This window comes from Vidua chalybeata, chromosome Z, assembly GCF_026979565.1.
Source record: "Vidua chalybeata isolate OUT-0048 chromosome Z, bVidCha1 merged haplotype, whole genome shotgun sequence".
NCBI classification, from domain to species: Eukaryota; Metazoa; Chordata; class Aves; order Passeriformes; family Viduidae; genus Vidua; species Vidua chalybeata.
Window position 1 is genome coordinate 16,329,477 of NC_071570.1, and position 17,178 is coordinate 16,346,654.

The 17,178-nt window shown below is 36.2% G+C and overlaps 1 protein-coding gene across 3 annotated transcripts in view; it reads right to left on the reverse strand.

Moving 5' to 3' along the window:
- The window catches only part of FOCAD (focadhesin), a 94,071-nt gene that overhangs the window by 53,987 nt on the left and 22,906 nt on the right, over window positions 1-17,178 (reverse strand). For all 3 annotated transcript variants that reach the window (XM_053931609.1, XM_053931608.1, XM_053931610.1), the window contains exons 9-12: window positions 14,609-14,815; window positions 14,095-14,182; window positions 13,208-13,410; window positions 7,602-7,859 (exon numbers count right to left, since the gene is read on the reverse strand). In XM_053931609.1, coding sequence (XP_053787584.1) covers window positions 7,602-7,859; window positions 13,208-13,410; window positions 14,095-14,182; window positions 14,609-14,815 — 756 coding nt within the window. The remainder of the gene's footprint in view (window positions 1-7,601; window positions 7,860-13,207; window positions 13,411-14,094; window positions 14,183-14,608; window positions 14,816-17,178) is intronic.

Sequence of the window (17,178 nt, forward strand, 5' to 3'; positions counted from 1 at the left end):
TACAAATATTCCAGATTTTTGTGAAATTAACTAGTCTTTCTCTTTTTCTATTTCTCAAAGTTGTTGTCTACCTTGTATAGAATCAGTCATCACTCAATGACCTGCCTAGAAAGAGGATTGGCTTTATGTAAATATTTCAAAGCACAATCAATTAAATGAGGCTGGGAATTTAGGGCAGTATTAATTTGAAAAGATTTTCACACCCAAACTGAATGTATCTTCCCACTAGGAACCTCCCTTCCCTTTCTTTCAAACTGCTGGATTTAAGAAAAGTTGGGCAGTTTTACAGCTTCTGTTGTGTCCAGATTTTGGCTCGGCTAGAACTAAATTTCTTCATGCACCTTGTTGGCAATGATTTGTCAACAAAACAGTGTTGAAAACACTGATGTTCCCTGCTGGTGTTATATTCTTTAAAACAGAAAAGGGCATGGGCCAAGTAAGTTATACCACTTCTCTAGCACATGGCAGAATTGATTAATGTAAATTCTGCTCCCAGGTAAAATTCAGCAATAAAATTAAATGTTAATGTCTGCATTAACATTGAAACACAGGAAGGTGAAACCTGCACTCAAAGCATGAGATTTAATTTGCTGCCCAACCTTTTCTTTCTACTCCCTAACTATAATTATTTGTTTAAGCTAGTCTGTGCAGTTGTATTTCCCTGCTTTACTCATGCTAAAGAGAAAACAACAGTGTCTGAGAGAAAATTATGTACAGGAAGAAAACTAAAGTTAACTTCCTGATTAAAGAGAACCCAAAATAAGACTTGAGTGCTCAAGGGTCAACATCCTTCAAGCAAGAACTTGTTTTGGTTAAATCAAGCCTTAGGTAATGGGAAGGTTGCACAAATAAGACAGGTAGACAAAAATTCTCCTTGAATATAGGGAACCTGATAGAGGAAAGCAGGTTTTTTTCTGGGCACCTGTTGTACCTTAAGTATCAAGAAAAAAACATATCACCTGACTTATTGTTACCTAAATCTTTGAATGATACAAGGTAAACTGCAGGTGATGAGTAAGCAGTGGGCATGGGATATCTTTGGGGTAGAGGTAATCATTAACCCTAACACAGCAACCTGCATCACCATGTTAAGTTTCAAAATTCTCAGGGAGGTCACACATGCTCCTCCACTGATTCACTGATACATAAGCTTTTTATACAACTGTTAACATGTTAATAGGGAAGAAATGTCTTCTAATAAAATTATCCAGAAAGTTTCATATGCAGCAGAATAACTGGAAGGCTCTCAGCTCAGAGGATAAGAGGATTTTGTCAATTCTTTAAATCATATCCATCCCTGATAAACACTGTGCTGGGCAAATAGGTTATATAAGACAGACAGATATGTCATTATAATGACCAATATCCTTACCTAAGTTGCTTACTTCCCATCTCTTCCCATATTACCCCTTTCTCTTGCCAGAGGCAGGTTCTTGGGCAACTCACTTTCATCTCAAGCTAGTTCTCTAGTCAATAGACTACTTCCTTAATTTTTCTCAGTTGTAGCGACACTGGACTACACATCAGCAGTGAGACCAAATGATATAAAAAAAAAAGATATTCATAATCCTTAGTTATAATAGCATTCAAACCCTCTAAAGTCATTCTGCTTAAGCCCAGCCTTCATCATTGTTATGAAGTTTATTGTACGGTAAACATATATTAAATCAAAGCTCTAGAATTGCTTTTACACTACTATCTAGTAAACAGATCCTAAGTTTGATTTACAAAACTCTTAGGAAATGTTTATGCATGTGCTACTGTAAAGACAGTTAAAAACTTCTTTAAAAGTATTATCCTTTACAGTCTGTTTGTTTTGTCCCGTATATTTCAACTGTAAGATTAGGAAAAACACCAAAAAAGAGGTACAGCAAAGCTACTCCTCTCTCCATCTGCCTCATATAATGGACAAAAGAATGCTGGGATTAATTTCAATATTAAATTTATACTACATCTTCATCAAGGGCGTAACAGCTCCACAAAATTGATATGACAATTCGCTAACTCCCAGTAGGTAGGAACCTGTGGATGTAACAGCCTGGTCAGAGAGTAAGAAAACCAGGTAAGTTTTCTCATGGCCGGCTTGTGAGACTCGAGAGAGTTATAGAGAAATGATGATAGTTTGTTATTGTAAACAACCTGCAAGTGGTGTTTTTCCTACTCTCTGTTTTCCTGCTTTTCTCAAAGATGATTCATAAGAAAGGTGTTTTTGTTAATTGCCAATCAGGTGAAATGTATTGACTGATTGACCAATCTGGTCTATATGTATCAGAACAGTCTATAAAAAGAGAGAATTTTCATATGGAAGTGGCTGCTGTGCAAACCAGCCTTCTGGTGAGTCTGTATCATTTCTTACCCAATAGCAACAGGAACCAACTTCAGAATGGGAGGCATGCTGCCTGTCAACACTGGTGCCAGAGGATGCAGAAGTTAAGTCAAGACTGCCTTTAGGAATCTGGAGAGGGTTTTGACATAATGTTTTTTTGGTTTTAAAACTAATTTGCATCATAAAAATAATGCTGAGATTTCTCAACAATCTTCCCTTTTAAAATAAAACTCAACATGTGAAACAAAATTATATTATTTAATAAATACACCTGAGAAGCATTCTCTGCCATGACTTCTTTTTCTGAGCAACAGGACAACTGTTCTTTTTCAAAAAGCACATGCTAGGAGAGAAGAGCAGGTTCCATTTCTGGGCTGAATTTTGGCAGATCAACCATCAACCTAGTTGTCCAGTAGGCAAGACAGTGAAATGGGAAGATTTCTGAAAGCATACAGTACTCTGGCATTTCTTGCTTCAATGAACAAGACAAAACTACTGGGCAGTTCAGACAAATGAAGGAACAAGTTTTTCAGATAAGTGCACAAATGTAGCTAAGTTTCTCTTTATAAAACTATAAAATAAATTTCTCTCAAAAATGACAAGCACTTTTTAGAAAACACAAGCTAGGTTTTCTAAAGTTTCATGTACGCTAACAGGATCCTAATCAATAAGTTAGCATCATGAAGAGTCTGTTCACAAACTAGGACTATGACATGATTCTTTCCCTACTGCTACTCACTAAAGTTTGCATAATGAATCTAACAAAATAAAGCATCAGGCACCACCTGAACAAGACAAATTTAGTTCAATATGTCCTTAAACATGTTTTCTATATGAATAAAAATGTATTTTACGTTTTTGGGTATTAATGCACTCCCAAACCTCAAAGAAGATAAAATAATGCATCTTCAGATGAACGTCCCAGAAGTTGTCATTTACCACTAAAACAGTCCATTCCAGCAGTTGAAAGACCATAAAGAATGCATGTCCTCTATAGACTCACAATCCTCAAATAACAGTAATAGATCTTGTGCTATATCCACCACTGACCTTAGTCAGATGATCTAATTTCTTCTCTTTACAGCACAGCAAGGGTTTCACAGAGTGTAATAACAATTTCTGCACAAGACAATTCATCCAATTAGAAAGACCAATTAAGTTCTTCATGTATCTCTGCTGCCTGTGCAGAGATTTTACTTCAGGAAGCCTAAAAGCCCATGTAACTCTTCATTCCTCAGCCTTTAGAAAATTTTTCTGGGCTTTCTTCCACAGGGGAAGTCCAGAACCACTACTCCAAAATGCTTCAGCTAAAATCATTACCTTGCATCATAAAAAGGTTTTTACTCAGTGGGGAAAGAAGAGATACATGTAGAGAAACATTCCGTAGCCTCCCTTCATGGAGAGGGTAAGGGGAAAAAAAAGAAACAAAAATAAAGCATAACCAGAACAATGTTTGCAAGAGCAATTATGGTATAATAATTAAACCTAGTGATGTTTTTAAAGTGCTCCACCAGTTTAGGTAATGTACTCCTTATAAAAACAACATTCAGTGTGAAAACAGGAGCTACAGTTGGTGAACTCTGTGAAGAGTTGGAATACACGTGAAAGCAATCTCTCTTTCTGACTCCATTTTGTTTTGAAACACAATTCTTCAACTAGATTTTGCACAGGAATCACCTGTGGCTTTTCAATTCAATATCCACAGCTACAACGATAGTGCCCCTTTGTGAACAACAGAGTAATAGAATTTCTCTAGCAGCAAAATTCTGTGACTGTCTAGATCACAAAAAAAACCAAACAGCCAATAACAAAAAAACCCAGCACACAATTCTTTTTATGCTATGACCTTCACCATGACATCTCAGCATTTTTATATACTTTGCTGGAGTACAGGTAATTCACAGTGGCTCCAAAGTAGACACTTCTTAATTTTACCCTTTATTCATTTAACTTCTGCAACTTTAAGTGCTGAAGTAGTAGCTAGTAAACTTCTAGCCCATGTTTACTTTGATTTGGACATGATTCAAAGAATTCAGAATATACCTGTTACAAATATCTGGCTTTAAACTGAGTGTTGAAGTGCCACTCACACCAAAGGAACAGATTCAAGTTGATATAGATGTGACTGTCTAAAAATAAGACTGGGCTTAACAGACACTTTTTGTTTTCTTCTTTCCATACCTGTCTTCTGACTTCCTTCTTCTTCAGAACAGACTTCTGACTACTATGCTGCACAGCACTTTCCACTGCATCCTTCAGAAAGTACCCTAAAGAAGGAACTGAAGACTCAAAATGTCTAACAAGTTTGTTATGATGGGTTTTTCACTTTCTTAACTTACATTCCAACCACTTACTTCCACCATATTTTATAAAGCACCATTTATTTCTGTGGAACTGAATAAAACACAGAACCAAACATAGCAATTTCTGAAGTATAACTCTGCCATCAGTATGTTAGTGTTAGTTGCCATCACACTGCTGACTGAATTTATTAAAGTAATCAGTTATATCCTCCATGCAGGAGCTTCAATGCTTTCTCTCACTGTACTGTTATTACAAGAGAAAGATGAGACAATTCTACAGTAATTCTTCTACCTTAGAGAGAGCAATGAACCTACAAGAAGCAACGTGATAATCTTTCAGTGCAGTGCTGCACTGTAATAGTCTCCGTGGAGCCATTAAGCAGACTCAGAACTAAAGTAACTTGTCAGAAACAAGACAGATGCCAGGTGATGATGCCAAGTCCAAACAAGCCAGACAGTAAGTTCAAATTTCAAAACATTAAAATATTTTGGAGTAAAATACATCTTTTAAATTATAGAAATGCATTAAATGTTGCTAACTCAAGAATATGGTGTCCTTGGTTGCACTTAACTGAGGACTAGGAACAGAAACATCACCCCAGTGAAGCACACTATTTTTCCCATGCCAAATTTTCAAATATTACTCAGCAGAACATCTGCTATATTACCAGTTATACTGACTGCTTTATATGATACTACTACAAAGATATCTGATTACATTACATATTTTGCAGAAAAGTATTTTAAAGCCCACAGTCATTTTAAAAACTAAAAGCCCTCCATCTCCATGTCTTATCAGCTGACAAAATGTGAACCAGTAAGAAAGTATCAACAAATCAGGTTGAATTCTGCATTTTTGCAATAGTTTCTAATTCACATGGACTTCTGCTGATCAGTGGGGAAACAAAAAATATTATGAAGTTTGAACTTCATCTTCTCATTGCCTTTGGACATAAGCCATGCTTCCCAGTGTCAGGGAGGACTTTTTCATGAAGGTCCTTAATTCTACGGAAGGTTTCTTAACTCTAAGGTAGTCTGACCACCATAGTTAGCTCAACAAGATACGTCCATTAGTCTTACTTTTGTTCATTGTATTGGTGAACAAAACCTCTGGCTTAAAATAAGAATAAACAAAGCAGAAAAATCCACTCACATAATGCTAAGCATGAATAGCTTCAGGTTAAATCACTCTCCCTGTATCTGTCTAAAGCTTCTGTAATTCTGCTGACTTGCTCTTTGATTTGTCTCTAAACCTGTTCATTTAAAGTCAGTGGAGCTATTTTATATTAATCCAATTAAATTCATAACAGTAATTCCCTACAGTCAGGCTTCAGGCCATCTGTTCAGGTACCAGATTACTTCAGTGGTATTTTTTCAGCAAGTTATTGCTTTTCTTCTATCATTGTTAAACTGCATTTTGAACAACTATATCAAATAGTTAATAAACAAAGCATTATTTCTCCCTTTCCCGTAATATGCCACTGATTCATCATCTAACTCAAAGACCCAATGCAACAAAGCAGGTTAGAGATAGTCCACAAAACCTGAAAGCCACTCCTAGAGCATCTGGAGTTATCTTAGTAATTTTTACACAGCTAGCTAGGCACAAGAAGAAACCTGCCTTAATTGCAGCAGCTTGGATCAGAAGTCAGAGAAATGTTCCCACAACAAGGCAGATGTATGTCTTACCTTTTTCCTAGAGAATAAGTAATTTACAAGGACTGGGACCTGGATCCCTGGTTACAAACTATTTAGTAGACATGTCAAACTACTCATAGTTGAGGTGTACCACTCCTAATAGTTTTGAAAACTGACTTACAGAAACATTTTCAAGAAAAAACTAAGTTAAAGAAGAGATACCCAGGTGCTTCTACATCAGCTCAGCTTTGCTTTTACACAGAAGTACAATTCATTCTGCTTACTCCTGACCTTTGAGCATAGTTAGGTGCTTTCTACTTAAGTGAGAAACTGAAGTTTTAAAAACTACTTTGAAAAAAATAAAAGTAAGTCAACAAAGCATCTATAAGTTTCCTTAAGCTTAGCGTCAGTGTCTTCCCTCAAAAACCTGTCTCAGTTACATGAGGAAATGCATCTGGAAGACTCATTTCTGACTCCTGGCTTAGGATCACATTGTCATAGTCAATCACAGTTTTCATTACCTTAAATTTTACATTCTTTCCCTTGTCATTGAGCCTTCCTCTCAAGAAGTTTAAATGGCTTGTAGGAAGTAAAAAGTATTATTTTCTGGCAAAATCATTCTACTTCTAACCTGCTTCTTAAAGGATTTCGGTTTTCCTGGAGGTAAGATTTTTATGCTACCAGATTTCCAATATGTACTTAAATAATACAGTCAAACTCTCGTGTTGTAGAACATGCAAACTCTTTGAGAAGAAAGCAATTAAAAACCCCAAAGAAAATAAAGCCCATCTGCTATAGCATAAATTGAAGCTGAATCAACACTTCTCTTGCCTATTTTACAAGTAAGTTATAGTTGTTCTGTACTGTCCTCTAGTAACACTGTACAATGCCTTCTTGCATTATGTTGCTCTTTCCAGATAACCCCCTTCATCTTTCCAGATTACGGAGGTAAATTTATGCATCCTGTATAATTCTAGCTTGAATTCAGTACTAAAGTAGACAAAGAATATGCACATATTTCTAAAAAACAAGAATAAAGGTACACAAGGGACAAAAGTCACAAGGGACTTGGTAGTCTTCTAGTAACCATAAAAGAACATAGAGAATAATTCATAAGGTCATCAGAAGTTAGAAATTATTTTGTAGCTCCTTTTCAGCTTCCTCATGTTGTATTTTCATGCTTCCTGGATAATACCAACAAATAAGCCAGTCTCCTTCCTAAGTCACTTGCTGGACCTAGCATCATGAAGCTGTGGCAGACTTGCCCCTCTCAGACTGCAAAATCCAAAACAACTCCTGAAAAAAATCCCAAACCACTAAAAATAAATCTTTACCTGAGAATAATCAGCCTTGGCTATTTCTGTTGTAGCCTGGAGTACATCACGAAGACTATCTCCATTTTCTTGGATCAGTAGATAACCCAACAAAAGAAAAACATGGGCAGGTACTTGAGTACTAACAGGTAGCAGTGACTTCACTGAAGATAACCACTTAGTAACTGCAGACTTCTCCTTCATGAGCTCCATGATCTTCCAGGTTGTATACAGTGAACTATAAGAGTTGGTTATGGGGCAAAGGAGTTTGCAGGGCACCTGAGAACAAGTGAAACAAATCAAAGTCTCAAACAAATAAAATACCATGAAGTCATGACATCCAAAACATTTTTATGGTCCCGATGCAATAAATATAAATAATACACTGTGATACATTTTTTCAAAATCTTTTATATGAATTCTTGCACTACAGATGTTGCAATGGGTTAATAATTCCCTGCTCAAAAGTTCCCATTTTGTCTAACATCCATCACTCCTGTTCTTGATGGTAGCTGCAGTGCTAGTTGCCCACTAAAATGGGCATTGTAATTCTCAAGTATGTAAAAAACTCATGTTTCTGACAATGACAGGACAATCCCAGAATTTCAACTATCATCTATATTATTTTTAAAAACTGTCTTAACTCTTAATAGTACTTAATATGACAGGTTTAAGTTAACCTGACTTTACATTTTTTGTTTAAGAAATGTTTTGCTTCTCAGAACAAAATGTTCTACAGTTGTGTCACTGAAAACAGGGAAGTAAAACTCTCAATCCAATTTGTTAGGTTAGAAAGCTGACATTCCTTTAATTGCATTCCTGGAGGCATAGGGAATTCTCCTCAAAGCATTCATGCTCAGTAACCTAACAGACTGGGTTATATTTCTGAAACAAATACATATACATTCAATTTTTGAATACATCTATATGTTAACTATTTCCATGGACTTGTTTGGATATGGTTCCTGATCTTCTGGTGAATCTTTTCTCCTTGACAAATATGTCATCAAGTCATTATGTATTTCGCTCATCATTCTTTGGTCTGACACACAACCCTTGTTCTCAAAGCCAAGATATCAACTTGTACATATTAATCACTAACACAAATAAATAAGGAAGTATTAGTGGAACACGACTTATTAATCACACTCATAGGGAGTTAAGACAAGGCCACACTAACTCTGGCATTTGCACTAAGTACTGTAGGGTAGGAAATAGGCATTAATCAGGAATATAGGGATAATATACTATTGTGCTGAAGTTAAAAGGATTTTCCAACATCTTCCCCCACTCCTCCATAGATTTCTTCTAACGGAAATATAACCTTTTCAGTAGCAGTTGCAGTCACAAAAGATTTAGCAGCAGGAAAGTTGTAAAATACAAACAAGGAGTTATTTTAAGTTGGATTTTTATGTAAGGGTAATATATTTTAAAGCTCCTTTATATTTTAAGGATAAAATATTTTAAAATATATTTTAAATATTTTAAATAAATTTTAAAAAATAAAATGTATTTTAAATAAAAATATATTTTAAAATAAAGTTCAAAGTTTTTCATTAAAACAGGAAAGCTTAATACAAGACATGACATCTCCTTCCCACGAATTATTTGCTTCCTTAGAAAATATCTTTACATTATCAAGAAAGTAGTTAGCAGGCAGTAATCAGGTGAAGGACATTTATATAAAGATAAGGTGAAGAAAGTATTTGAGAAGAGATCTCCAAATGAACACTGAAAGTGGAATTCAGAATACAAAAGGCATGGGCCCACTCGGCTTTAATAACCAGGGGAAAAAAAAGACTTTGAGTGGTAAAAGCTGTTCTAATTAAAATTGCAGAATTTCATTTTAATCACAATGTTTGATTCAATGTAAATTTATTTTTGCAAATGGAAGGTAGAATGCCCTTGAATTTTAGATAACTTTTTAAAAATTACATTGAAATTAGCTCATTCCATTACTTACACATTACAACTATTGCATGTGAAAAATCAGCAATCTGAAGTGCTATCTCCTCTGGCTAGCAAAATCACTTGGAGCCAAAAATCTCTTCTGGGTACAGCTATGATAATTCCATTTATTGAAAAAGGTATTTAAACTTTATCCAAGGACATACAGAGGTCTAGTAAGAGTTCCAGGACCCATAAAATGTACTGTTTACTTGCCTGCCAGTAGAAGATAAAATCATCTTGAAATCAAGAGCAGACTATGAACAGTTTTCTGCTCTTTGGGAGGAGAGAAACAAAGTTTCTCTTTGTTTGTTTGTGAGGATTTTTTGTGTCTTCAGTAGAGGTGTTCCCATTTTTTTTGTTTTTTATATTTTTTTAAGTGCCTGAGAAAAGCTGCTAAAATTGGTAGAGTCTGAAATATTATATTAGTATTTCCCATTCCACATTACATTCCCAAAAGGTTTTGCTATGTAATTGTACTCCCTCACTTCTCTCTTTATTGGGAGGCTATGATCACAACTTTATTTTATTGCTGCACTCTAGTCAAGCGAGTTAAGTACAAAATTTCAGTCTATTAACACAAATACATAAAGGGGGTTGTGTGTCTACATACCTACACATACACACACACATATACACATATACATACACATATAAAATCCCTCAATGGCAAAGTATACGTGAAGGCCTAGCCCCATCCTAACTTCCAAATCATGGCATGGAGCGTAGAAATATTCCCCACTACCATCAATGCAAAATTAAAAAAAAAAAAGGCCATTAAAGGACATGTAAAGTTTGAGTGCTGTTAAAAGCAAAAAAAGAAGCACACCCTTAATGGAAAGGTGGCCAAATACTCACTGGAGACTACAAGATCCTTGCTAGGATTAGCAGGGTGGCACATATGAAGGTCAGGATTCAGCTGGAACTGGAATTGGCCAGTGATATCCAAAAGAAGAAATGGCTGATCAGATACATAAGCAACTAAGCAGAAGCCCGGGGAAGACATAGGCCCATTACTAGACAGGACAGGAAAAAAGTTACTGATAATGCTCAATAATGCCTTTTCTCCTGATCAACATGTTTTACTGAGGCTGGCAGCGTGTCCAAAGTGGGGCCCCCCAGGGATCAGTACTGGGCTCCACGTTGTAACATCTCCATGAGTGATCTGGACAGTGGGACCAAAAGCACCCTCACCACCTTTGCTGTGTCACTGAATTGATGTCAATTTGGGGTGACACATCAGCAGGGAGAGCCACCTTGCAGAGATATGAACAGGCTGGAAGACTGGGCCACAAGAACTGTGTAAAGTTCAACCAAGGGAAGTGCAGAGTCCTGCACCTGGGAGCACAAAACCAAAGAGCCTGGCCAGGCTAGGACCCATGAGCTGTGGAACAGCCTTGCCAAGAGGAGCCCGGGGGTGTCAGTGGACAACACACAGACACCAGGTCAGCAGTGCACTGCTGGAGCTACTGAGGCAAAGTGGATCCTGAGCTGCATCCATGGGGCACTGCCAACAGAGAGAGATGTGGCCATCCCACTTTACCAGCACTTGTCACACTGCACATGGGGTAGTGTGTCCAGTTCAGGCCCCTATAACAGATGTGGACGGACTGAAGAGGGGTCAAAGAGTGCCATGAGTCAGGTCTTTTCACCCTGAAGTGAAAACAAGTGAAGACTCAAGACAAAGTGAAGGCTCAAGGGGGATGTCATTATTTTCCAGTACTTGAAGGGCAGTTATTAAGAGAACAGAAGCTCTCCCTTCACAAAGAGCCACAGAATGGAGAATACAAAGGGCAATGGATACAAGATGCCTGGGAAAAGGTGAGGGATAACATTACAAGCAAGACATTTTTGATAGTGAAAACACATTCACTGGAACAACCTCTCCAGGGACATGGTATAGTCCCCATCACTGGATGTTATCAACATATGATTGCATAGGATACTAATCTTATCTAGGGTCCCTTTCCTATGAAAAGCTAGACCAGATGATCTTGCAGCCTGGGCTGTTCTGTGATTCTATTAAAATATACCATAACTTAACCATGTTTGCTCTTATATACACTTGCTCAAAGCTTCTTCACTGGGGATATAGTATTTGCTTTCTTTTTACTACCTCTTTTCTTGTCTATTTCCAATATGAAGCAAGTCTAATTCTATCAAGATTTTATTCTCTTAGCACTGATCTGATCCTACAACACACATTGACTGTTATTATGGGACCATTAAAGAGAGTCTACATTTTTTAATCTTTTAGTTGAGAACCAAAGGTTATCGGCATAATTATTACAAATAATCATCAGGCAAAATGATTGTTTCCCCATTTGCATTGAGAACCATTAATTATCAAAGATCTGCCAAGCTACTTGCTATGAACTCTGCATGAATTAGGGAGACACAAGTGAAGAAACTGTTAGGGAATTCTCAGCAAAGACAATTGTTTTCCATTGTAACATGGCTAACAGAAAAAGTCAGTAATCAAAAATTATTTAAGCCCTTAACAGAAAAACTTTCACATGCTTTTCTGAAGCAAAGAGAATACCACAATTAGTACAACCAAGTCCTGTTACAGGAAGCCAGTGTAACACAATGCACTGTAATCTTGTTCTACAATAACACAGTAGTCTTATGACAAGACATCAAAATAGTTTCTAAAACACAACAGAAAACAAAATGCGTGTGAGTGACACAGAGCATAGAGGACTGACATGCAACGAAAATATTTCACTGAAAACAAAACTCCACTGGCATCTGTACAGGCTGGCACCCAGAAAGTCCTACTAGAAGGAAATTAACTGTAACCACTGTCATCCCGCTGTCTATTCTTTCAGAGCAGACTATGAAGGGTAAGATTTTGTGAATTTTAAAAAAAGTGGTTTTTTTTCTATGAGGAGCACAAATGGGCTTGCTTTTTCAGATTTGAAGAACTAGAAGATGAAGTAGGTGGAGGATTCCAGGTCAAGGAGAATCAGCTGGACTCAGAACTGTCACTACATCTGGCTCCAACTTGTCACATCACACCCTCTCTACAGAAAACAGAGGTGTAAAGCAATAAGGGAGCTTAGCTACCCCACTGCTGGACACAACTTGATTAAAGAGATTTGCTGTCACCTGTTCATGGAACAGTGCAGATAAATGAATGGATGGCAGGGAAGAGGGACATAAGTAAATAACTAAAACCCAAAAAACCCCAACAGAACATATAAAAAATTCAGGTAAATGAGACAAAATTTGCTAATTGACACTTAAGTGCTCTGTAACTCTCTTCAGCCAAGGTAGAAAGAATGGTACATAACTGTCACATACAGCACTAAGAAAAAAGAGATGCAGAGAATAAACAAGTTTGAAAGAAACAGAGTAAATATACATAACCTTGATTTCTGCTAGGTCCTGTTACTTGCTTAATAATACAGGTGAATTCTTCAATCTATATGGTCTCTTAAAGTAAAAAAATCTCATTTGCTAAATAAAACCAATATCCAGCAAAGAAACAAACTTTCATTTCACTACTGCTCTAGTTTTATAGACTATACATATTTTCAAGTGTTCCCATCAAATGTATCACACAAAGAAGTTCACACATGCAGAGTCTTTCCCAAGCAGCTAGGCTTCATACAGAAAAAAATTTAAATGCCTCCCCTATGTGCCCCCAAAAAAGGAAAGAAACTCTATCACTTTACCGATTCCTGTTTATCCTTCACACCTTTCTCCTTTAATATTCCCAAAAGATTTACAGCCAGCTGCTGCCTAGTAGTTCCAGAAACATCCCCTGATAAGCAGTCTCCAACTGTTGTAGAAGATAAGATCTGTAGCACAGGCATCACCAAAGTAAGGGCTGTGGATGAGATGTCCTGGGTTTCTGAACATGAAAGGAGCTTGTAGGCTATTTAAAAGAAGATTAGGAAAAACAAAGGTCAAGGAGGAAAAAAAGGAATGAACATTGGTACCCTTAGGCATGACAAAGGCTTTTCTAGGAAACACTTCATTTGAGCAAAGTAAAGGTCCCCAGATTTACTGTACATGTACAGTACTGTATGGACTGTATATAAAGAGTAAAACAATTTTTTGCTGTTTTTCATTTAGAGACACACAGATTTCTGTTCTTAATAGCAAAGTACCTGATGGCAGCAAAAAATACAAAAATGAAATGGAGCACAGACCTTTGTTTTTACTGGAATAACTACACTAATCAAAACTGCTGAGTCAAAAGCACGGCTAAACACTGCCATTATTGTCACGCCTGCTCTCAATACCTGCAATAAAAAACCACTCAGGATGCATGAACATCAGCTAAGAATATCCTGTTGGCTCAAAAATGAAACCAATAGGCTCCAATCCAGCAGGGAACTTAAAATACAGCAACATCGATGGAAAAAGTCAGTGTAGTATGAAAAATTATTTTTACTGCCATTAGATTTAAAGTTCAGGAAAAATTCTGCTTTATAAAGAAATCTCGTTTCACAACTCAATCCAACTCCAGGGGAATGCTGTGCTTATTTCATAAATATGAAGAAGCAAAGACACAGTTTTAAGAGTGTGGATTCCTCTTTCATGAGAAGAACTTTACCTAGACTCAAGACAGACTTTTGCTGACTTTCTGGAGTTTGCAGCAGTAGAAGTGCTAGCCCAATTATATACTGGTCCACTGGAAATACCTACGAGGAAAAAAGAAAAAAGTTCCAAGTCTCCTCTGTTTCTCAGTGGCCATAAACAGAACAAACAGGAAACTACCAAAACTTTGCAAGATTATCTTAATGAATCATAGTAAGTGCACATGCAGTTACAGAGCAATGAAGAATAAATGAAAATAGCATTTTATCTAAGTAATTAGAACATTTAGTTACTTTGTCCAAACTGTTGTAACTTGCTTTACATAAATTTTCATGCTAAAAGATTAATTGATATATACAGAACCAGCCAAGTTTTTACCTACTGAAGGTATTCAACCAGGGAAAAAAAATTAGAAACTTTTGAAATGGTCACCAGCAGGTAAATGTCATGTATTAGTGTCTCTACTGCCTTAAACATGAGAATCTTTAAATTTAATAAAACTATTTTACATTTTTACCATATACTCTTACCTCTTTTAGGAGCTCAAAGTTGTCCTCTATTAGGGAGATCAAAGATGAGCATTCTCCTGTCACATTTAAACACAGTTCACAGAAGCATAACAGTTGCAGACTAAGCTGGGATAACTGGACTTCCCAAAACAAAGGATAGCGTAGTAGGCTGAGGAACAGCTCTTGCAGGAAAAACAAAGCTTCTGTAACTTGCAGTAAGTCTTTAAGCTGCAGAGAAGTGGTTAAAACAAAACAAAGCCAAAACATATGATGATTTAGTTGCCCTTCCTGATGTATGCAGAACTTAGAATTAGTTCTATTACTTCTGCTATGTTTCTATTGCATATAGTACCAAATCTTTGAAGAAACATCTGTATAAACTAATGCCAGGAATCCGTTATTCAACTTCCCTGAAAAAAACAACTTATGAACTGCTATTTGATATTTTGAAGCAAAATGAGAAGCATGTGAAAGAATTAAAATATTTCTTGGTAGCTGTTGAGAAAAATCCCTTTAACTCAAAAGCAACAGCAATTAATTCAGCTCTTGGGGCTAACATAACAACACAAAAAAGTGAGTGGGGATTTCATTAAGCAGGTAAATATTCTTATAACAGAAACATCTGGCTCTACATTACTTCCTTTATAAAATAACCAGATTTTAACACTTGTATCAAAAGAGAAAGGCAGTGGTGTTATTTGATTCTAGAACACCATGCAATCTAACTATCAGAAAAACTACAAGCTGAAGTGTGATACCCAATAGCAGTATTTCCATATTTGAATGCCTGCTAAAGAGGTTTCAAGAAGCAGATTGTCCACAGAAAGTCCCCATGTGTTGGATAATAGTGTTTTCTGTTCTTGAAAATTCTTCTTCCAGAAAAATGCACTGTTCCAATCCAAACTCTGGAACCAGCATTAAGCATAGCACCCTGATTTTTATTCCCTTTTTGTTCTATAAATAATCTGCTCTAATCAGAAATCTCATGTCACTGAATTGATCAGCAGAAAAGTCTACAAGTGAAGAGCTGTAGTTCTGACAGCTTCCTTGACACTGTCAGAAAAAATGACAGAAAAACATTCCAGCATTTATATTACACAGAGGATTAAATTAAGCTATGCTAAAATGAAAGGATAAGAACAACTTGAGGTTCAGAGAAAGAAGAGGAAGGAATTGACAGGTTATAAAACAGTCCATCAAACAGGCTTCTTGAAAGAAGTACCTTCCATTGTGGAAGCTCTATCTCAGGCAGAAAAAATGTTCAAGTATTAATACAAATTAAAAAATATGTGACTGATTTCTTGTTTAAAAAAAAGAAATGCCAACATGTATGAAGGAAAGAATGGTTCATAACTAATTTTGTAAGTTTTATTCAGTGCCATTTTTATAGCTAAATGTTTTCAAGTCTGAAGCTTGGTCATACTTTCAAGACACAATGTTATACTGAAGCTCGGGTAAAATTGAGACAAAATCAGAAATCTCTCTGTGACTAGAAAAGGTCAGCATGTACCCATCATCACAAGGAATAGACCTGAACCCACATAAACATGTATAACAGAAGCTATATGTTTTCCAAAAGACTGTGAAAAATAGCTGTGAGTACAAAGAAGAATTTTCTAGCAAAATGCCACAGCAGAAAGATGCAACTAAATATCCCTATAAGAAGCCTACTTAGCTTTACATTATTGATATTAATGAACTCTCTTGCCATAGCAATAAGGACAAAGCACCTCATGATTGGCTGAATACATCTGAAGCTTTGTCCTAATATCAAAAGAAGAAGGAAAAAGATAGATAGATAGATAGATAGATAGATAGATAGATAGATAGATAGATAGATAGATAGATAGATAGATGGATGGATGGATAGGAAGGAAGTTTGGAAGGAAGGAAGTTTGGAAGTTGTGGAAGGAAGTTTGGAAGTTGCAGAAGGAAGGAGAAAGAGAGAAAGAGAGAGAGAAAGAAAAGAAAAGAAAGAAAAGAAAGAAAAGAAAGAAAAGAAAGAAAAGAAAGAAAAGAAAGAAAAGAAAGAAAAGAAAGAAAAGAAAGAAAAGAAAGAAAAGAAAGAAAAGAAAGAAAAGAAAGAAAAGAAAGAAAAGAAAGAAAAGAAAGAAAAGAAAGAAAAGAAAGAAAAGAAAGAAAAGAAAGAAAAGAAAGAAAAGAAAGAAAAGAAAGAAGCAAGCTTAACTGGTATCACAGGAAAGCATGTGGAAAAGCAGAGCTTTTAAGTTTAACCAACATCATAGGCCTGTAACCGAAGGGGACTATGAGATTAAATCCTAGCTCCTATCACATATCACTGTGCAACTTAAAAAAACATTCAAACCTCCAGTATATTCCAGAATGACTAAATTTTGTGTTCAGACCCACTAATCACTCTGTTATAGAGAGAGAAAGGAATATCTAGAAGTACTTAGATCATGCTTCTCATATAGTTTGTTTAATTTTAATATTATCCACTTTAAGTTAAAACTGTATGGCTTTGACAAATATCTTGCTAGTTAACAAAATTTTCTCATGACCGTCTTTCTAAGTTTACTGTATGTTTACTGAGGCAACTAGATGGAAGTAATTATGGTAAACATATTTCA